The 6,737-nt window shown below is 69.4% G+C and overlaps 1 protein-coding gene across 1 annotated transcript; it reads right to left on the bottom strand.

The window, feature by feature from the left end:
• Positions 1-209: 209 nt before the first annotated feature.
• LOC120859273 (plexin-A1-like) lies at positions 210-3,192 on the bottom strand. Its single transcript, XM_040235433.1, has 3 exons — positions 3,184-3,192; positions 1,756-3,099; positions 210-572 (listed from the first exon to the last, which is right to left on the bottom strand). The coding sequence occupies exons 1-3, from the start codon at positions 3,190-3,192 to the stop codon at positions 210-212; spliced, it is 1,716 nt and encodes a 571-aa protein (XP_040091367.1).
• Positions 3,193-6,737: the final 3,545 nt, after the last annotated feature.

Raw genomic sequence — 6,737 nt, 5'->3', positions numbered from 1 at the left:
CAACAGGCTCACTGCAGCCAGGGGCGGGCGGGCTGCCAGCCTCACCCTGCCCTTGGCCCTGTGTCTCTGGGCAGAGTGCTGCCTCGGCGACACCCGATCCCGGGGGGGTGGAGAGGGCCACCCGGCCGGCCCCGCCCCCGCCCCCCACAGTCTCCTGGAGGTCACCTCTGTGGGTGGGCAGGCCTGCAGGCCGAAGGGCCCCGTCAGCCTTAGGCTGCCACAGGCCCGACCTGCCCCCAGGCCCAGACGCCCAGCCAGGACCTTGACACGTGTTGGACACAGGAGCGCCCAGGGAGCGCAAAGAGACGATGGTCCCCGGGACCGGGGCCCCCTCCCCACCAGGACACGAGGAACAGGCGCTGGAGCCCCAGCGATGACCCCGTGCTGACCTTGCGGATGCGGCCGCTGCGCGTGCCCACGAACACCACCGTACGGCCCCGGTAGTCGTAGGCGGCCACGGCGGTCAGGCCGTCGTCTTTGTCCACGAACAGGGGCGTCCCCTCGATGGTGACCGTGCCGCCCAGGGGCTGGTTGAAGTCCTGCCCGCAGAAGTCGTCGTCAATCTGCAGGGGCTGAAAAGGAGGCGGGGGGTGAGGCCTAGGCTGTCCCATGGGGAGACTGCGGCCGTGCAGGGCAGGGGGTGGCTGGCACAGCTGCGGTTGGTCGTGAGGAGACGGAGGCCCCGGGAGCTGCTTGAGCGGCAGGAGCCCGGGATGGAGGGCACCTCTCATGCCCACCAGGCCCAGGCCCCGCCCCCCACCACAAGGGCACAGGGAGAGGCGGAGGGCACACAGGTGTGTGCCAGGGGCGCGTGGGGAGCTGGGGTGGCTCACTCAGGACAGGATGCGGGATGACACCTAACAGGCAGAGGGAGGGGCCGGCTGAGAGAAGGCGTCTGCAAGGGAAGGAAGCAATCGATAGTGCCGGTTCCGGAGCCGGGCGGGGAGGGCAGGGCAGGGGGACGGGGTCAGGCAGCTCCAGGCCCGGCAGAGGTCTGTGGGGGGCAGGGGCGGGGCGGGGTCCAGGATCCTGGCTGGGGGTCCGAGGTGGGAGGGACCAGGGCGGTTGGGAGGGGCAGAGGGGGCCGTGCCCAAGAAGGGAGCACACACAGGGCACACAGGGAACCTAGCAAGGCGCCCGCCAGGAGTCTCCAGCTGCACCGAGGAGGCCCGACGCTTCCTGGACAGATGGGAAAACCCGGGCCGGCCCTTCCTGGGGCCACTGCAAACCCTGGGCAGCAGAGGCGCTGGAGGTCCTCCAAACAAGCCCTCACCCCCTACGAGTCTGGGGTCTCCCGTGGAAGACCATCCTTTCTGGGGGAGGGCAGTATACACTCCTCAAAAAGCAGCTGGCCCCGTCAGGGCCTAGAGACAGCAGCCAGCCGATGGGCAATGAGCGGCCCCCCAATTTCCCGCCCACCCAGGTGAGGTGCACAGCCAGGCAGCAGGGCAGCAGAGAGCAGAGCCTCTAGGAAGGACCCTGAGAGGAGACGGTGCCCACTGCCCACCTGACCCTCGTCTGGCCCCAGCTCGCCTCTTACCGGCCACGTGCCCTGGACATCACCCCACCTCTCAGTGACCTCGTCTGTGAAACAGAGACGAGGCCCGGCCAGCCAGAGCCCAGAACAGCACGAGGCACGAGGGCGGGGCTCTGTCCACAGGCACGAGGGCACACGGACACAGTCGTGTCACCTGTTTTCTCAAGGGGTGGCATGGCCGTGCCCCGGGTTCCGGGCTGGCGGGGCGGGGTGCTCACCGAGTTGATGCAGCCCAGCTCCTTGTTGAGCAGCCAGGGCAGCGAGAGCTTGCCCTCACCGCGATAGCAGGACTGGATACGCGCCTTGATCTTCTCCTTGATGGCCCTCAGCGTGAAGAGGCAGAGCACCGACTCCCGCGGCGGCTTCACGCGGTTCTTCTGGCCCTGGGCGAACACGGTGAACAGCACGTCCTCGTCCTCGGCCAGCCCCAGCTGGTGGGCCAGGGCCCGGCCCGGCCGGCTCAGGTAGGCGTCCTGCACCAGGCGGTACTCCACGCCCGCCTGCTCACAGCCGATGGGGAACTCAACGTAGGAGTAGAATTTGGGGTCGTCCACGCACAGCCGCACGATCTTGGACGTGAAGAAGTGCTCGCCGGCAGCGTCGGGCGAGGTCAGCTGCGTGTCCAGCTGCAGAGTGAGGTAGTACACGAAGTGCTCGCTGCGGAAGCTGTACACGTAGTAGATGTCGAAGGCCGGGAACTTGGACAGCGTGTCCGAGGGGATCTTGAGCTGCGAGGACACGAACTCGTCCTGGTACACGAAGCCAAACATCTCGGCGTCCTCCTCGTTGGCCATGAGCCGGCGGCTGGACAGCGTGGGGAAGTACTCGGACTTGCCGTCGATGGGCGTGCCCACAAAGAGCTTGGCCTGCGCCTGGCCGGGCGGCCCGGCGATCAGCACGCCGGCCATGCTGCCCGCCTCGCGCACGCCCGACAGGTAGTGCTCCTTGCGGTGGTGCGGCTCGCCCAGCTTGAAGAGGTCGTCCAGGCGCAGGAACTGGCAGATGCCTTGCGAGGCGCTGCCGCAGGCCAGCAGGCGGTTGGCGGGCTGGTCCAGCAGCAGCAGCTTGTTGACGTTGTCGGTGCTGCCCAGGCCGTGCGGGCAGGACTGTACACTGGGCGGCGGGTAGCACTTCTCGTTGTCCTCCACCGGGCCCGTCACGTGCGCCCGCAGCAGCGTCAGGTTCCCGGACAGCTTGTAGATGCGGTTCACGGCGCCCACATACACCTCGCCCGTCTGCTCGTGGACCACCAGGTGGGTCAGCGCCCAGTCGCTGGCAGTGAAGGTGCGGAAAGGGGGCTGCGGACCCCCGCCCGCCCGGGGCACGGCCCCCAGCAGCAGCAGCAGCAGCAGGATCAGCAGCAGCAGCAGCGGAGCCCGCGGGCTCAGGTGTGGCGGCAGCATGACGGGCCGGGGCCTCAGGCAGAGGCGCTTGGGTCCTTCGGCGCCACGCATCATAGGAGCCTCAGCCCTGCGGGGAGGAGGGACAGGGCGCGTCACCTGTGCCGTCGCCGAGCTCCAGTGCCCGTCCTCCGCCGGGATGTCCCACTCGTGGGGCGCGGCCTGACCCTCCAGGAGACGCGAGAGGGGCAAGGGAGAGCCCCTCCCGGCCTGGAGCCCTGGGAGCAGCTATGCTGAGCCCCACACCCCGGCCATCGGCGCAGGCCATGCGAGCTCCGCCACTGCCCGGGCCGTGGCCGGCAGAAGATAGGGACCCAGGACCAGGAGGTGGGCGACAGACCTGGGCCTGCCCACGCCCCCCAGGGAGCAAGGCTCCCGGCTCCAAGCTCCCACGGTGGTGACCGCCTCTCTGAACAAGTGCCTGGCGGGCTGGACAGTACTCCTCACAGGTAGTAGAGAACACACCTGTGGTCCCTGCAGAAGGCGGGGCTCCTCGCAGCCCCGCCCCGCCCTGGCCCCGCCCCAACCCTGCTCTCAGAGACCCCGCCCCCCCCCCGCCCACCTACCCTCGCCCCGCCCCCAGCCCTGCTCGCTAAGAGCCCGGCCCCGCCCTCTTCTCTGAGAAGTTCCCCAGCCGCGAGGTCACCCCCAGCCAATAGCTGTCCCTACCCCAGGCGGGAAGCCCCCAGATCCTGCCCCGGCCCTACCTCCTCGCAAACAATCTCATCTCCCCACAGCCTGGCAGCTGGCAGCCACACTCCAGGTTACGTGTAGCCTCTGGGGCCCGCAGCCACGTGGTTGACCGGCTGGCCGGCCAGGGTCTCCCCGTCTATGCAGGCTCCTCCGCCGGGTGACAGTGAGCAGGCCGGGGTGCCCAGTCAGGTCCCGCCTCAGCTGTCCCCGGACTTGCGGGCTGAGGGCAGCAGCCGCGAGCTCTCCAGCTGTCTGTCACCCTTGTAGTCTGAGGCCCGAGCTGTCCCCAGACACTGTCCCCACCAGCACGAGAGCTGCCTAAGCCCCAGAGGCCAGCCCAGGACCTGCCCATGTGAGTGAGTGACTGGGCCCTGCCGCCCACCCCAACCTCACTCCCCACACCCTCTTCCGTTTGGGGATGCTGAGCCTCGAGAACGGAGGCGGGGTGGGGGTGGTGGTGGGGGCGGCCGCTGGTCAGCACTCCAGGGGTGACGGGTGGGGGCCTGAGGTGGGATGCTGAGCCCCCAGAAGGGGGGTGGAGCTCTGGCCAGCATCCCACAGAAAGGGCACCAGGCTGTGCTTCCACAGAACCCTGCCTGCAGGCTGTCAGCTACCCCCTCACTCCCTGCCCAGACATTCCCAACAACTATGGCCGCCAGGGACCTCCCAGGTGGCAGGGAGAGGAGTCCTCAGCCCCTGCCTCCAGCTCAGGAGCCCAGGGCAGAGCAGTACCAGAGAACAGGCTCCTCAGGACTCGGCAGGGCCTGGGCTGAGTGCTTTCGAACTCCAAAGAAAACATGAATCACTCACCGTTTATCAGTTCAAAGCAGGCCTGCAATTACCAGGGGCTGGGCTCTCCCCTCCTCCGGATAATTACACACGTTCTAATGCAATTACGGGCCCTACTTTTTATATTAAACAGGAGGGACCCAGCTGAAGAAGCGCCATCCAAACTCCAGCCTGGCTGGGGGCCCGCTGCCCCTCCCCCAACAGGGCTGCCCAGAGGACCAGTCAGGCTGCAGCCAGCAAAAGAGGGCGTCGAGACCACCCCCTCACAGGGGCCACTAAAGACAGCTGGGGGACTCCCCCTACCCACGAGGAACGGGCTGTGGCTCAGATAGACCCAAGGTCACCCAGCTAGTTGTGCACACTGCTACGGAGACCTGGACTCCCACGGGCCTCTGCTCTACCCAGGAAAAAATGCATTCATTTCAGAGCGGCTGCTGGGGAGGGCCCTGCCGGCCGGGGGAGAGGAGCCGGGACAGATGCGAGCTCTGGGCCCGCGCGGGGGTCCGGGGAGGCCCTTCCACCTGCTGGTTAAGGACCAGGCCCGACGCTGGCGGGGGAGGGGCACCCCGGGCGCAGAGCAGCAGGAGCAAAGGCCGGGGTGGAACCTGCTGGACCGCGCAGAGGGCAGTGAGGGTGCCCGCAGCACCAATCAGAGCCAGGCCGGGAGGGAGAAGCTGCCCGGGGCACAGGGCTGGGCGTGCTGAAGGGAGGTAAGCAGGGCAGGGAGCGGCCCGGCGGCCTCCACGCCCGCACAGGACCGGCTCAGCCATCCGCCAGGGCGTGGAGAGCGCGCCACCCGCTTCTCTGCCGGCCCGCGGCCACCGCCGCTCCGCGCCCTGAGAAACAAAGGCCCTCAGAGGCTTCTTCCCAGAGGGACGGCCCCGATCTCCCCCGCCCCACTGGCCAACTCCCCAGCCACATCTGGACCCTTGCGGGACTCGGGCAGCTTGAGGCATGGGGGACGGAGAAGACACGGCGTCCTACCCAGGGGTGCCTTGCCGGTCAGCAGCCAGCGCCAAGAGCTGCCCCGTCACCCCACCTCCCCCACACAGGCCCCCGGAGGTGGTCCCAGGACGCCTGCTCCCCTCCAGGCCTGTCCGAGGGGGCCGGGATCGCGGGCACTCGAGTCCTGCTCCTCAGGAAAAGTGCCTGCTCCCCGGCTCTCCCGAGTTATCCTCTCCTCCCGACCCCATTTCACGACGTTCCTCGGCGTGAGGAGGGGCTTACAACACACCAACCACGGCAGAGCCGGCAAAGGGCAGTCGGCTTGGTTCACAGCTCTCATCGGTCCCCCACCCCCAAGCACACAACCTCAGCCACACCGGGGCTGGCCAGGCCTCTGCAGCGCCGTCTCCTCTACCTGAAATGCCCACTTGGGGACTCCCGGGCCCCCTCCCAGGCTGACTTGCTGCCGGGCCAGAAAGAAATCACTGGCTTCCCAGTTCGCCCCTGGCGCAGCACCTGGTCTCCTCTGCACACCCCAAATCAGAAGGGCGCCAGGGGATCTGCCTGGGCGAGCTCCCCAGGGCCCGAGGAGCGAGGCTCAGCCCACGCCGCGAAGACCCTGAGAACCGGCCTCGGCTCGGAAAGAGGTGGGGCAGCGCGGAGAGCCGCACCGCCGGATTCCAGGCTCGGGGGCTGAAGGCTCGGTCCACGTCCCCCAACACACACCCCTCTTTCTTTCAAGGGGCGTGGCCCCAGCACCCCACAGATTAACCAGGGGCAGCTCCGGGCCCTAGACGGCCCCCGGAGCCCCTCTCGCCCCCTTCCTGGGCTGTCCCTGTGGTCTCGGAACGGCCGTGGGTCCGCGGAGTCGCAATCCCCTCCCCGAGGCCGCCCGATCGCGCCCCGCTGCAGCCAGCCCCGCCGCCCACCAGGCCCAGGGCCGCGCAGGAGCCCTCAGAGCGGCCACGGGAAGCGACTGACCCTGGAGAGGCCCCGCGCGGGGCGGCGAGGAGGCCGGGCGCGCGGCTGGCGCACCGCCCCTCCCAGCCCGCGCGGGCCTGCGGGCCTGGGCGGACCTGCGACCACTCCGACCCCGCGGGCCTGCCGGCGCCGGACGTCCAGCGCACTCCGCCGACCCGGGCCGGCCGAAGGGCCCTCCCGGCAGGGCTGCGGCGAACTTTCTCCCCGCCCGGCTGGGAGGAGGCGGCGCGGCCCGCGAGCTCGGCGGGCAGGGTCCCATCCCGGCCGGGCGGGGACGCGCGGGCTCAACGCCGGCGCCGCGGCCGCGCCCGGACACGCGTGAACCCAGCGGGAGCCGCAGGGACACGGACACGCGGGGGCGCGGACACGCGCGCCGCAGCCCCCCCACCCCC

This window comes from Oryx dammah, unplaced genomic scaffold (genome assembly GCF_014754425.2).
Source record: "Oryx dammah isolate SB20612 unplaced genomic scaffold, SCBI_Odam_1.1 HiC_scaffold_401, whole genome shotgun sequence".
In the NCBI taxonomy this organism is placed as follows: domain Eukaryota; kingdom Metazoa; phylum Chordata; class Mammalia; order Artiodactyla; family Bovidae; genus Oryx; species Oryx dammah.
Note: the sequence above shows the minus strand (reverse complement) of the source record. Positions and strands in the feature narration are given on the sequence as shown.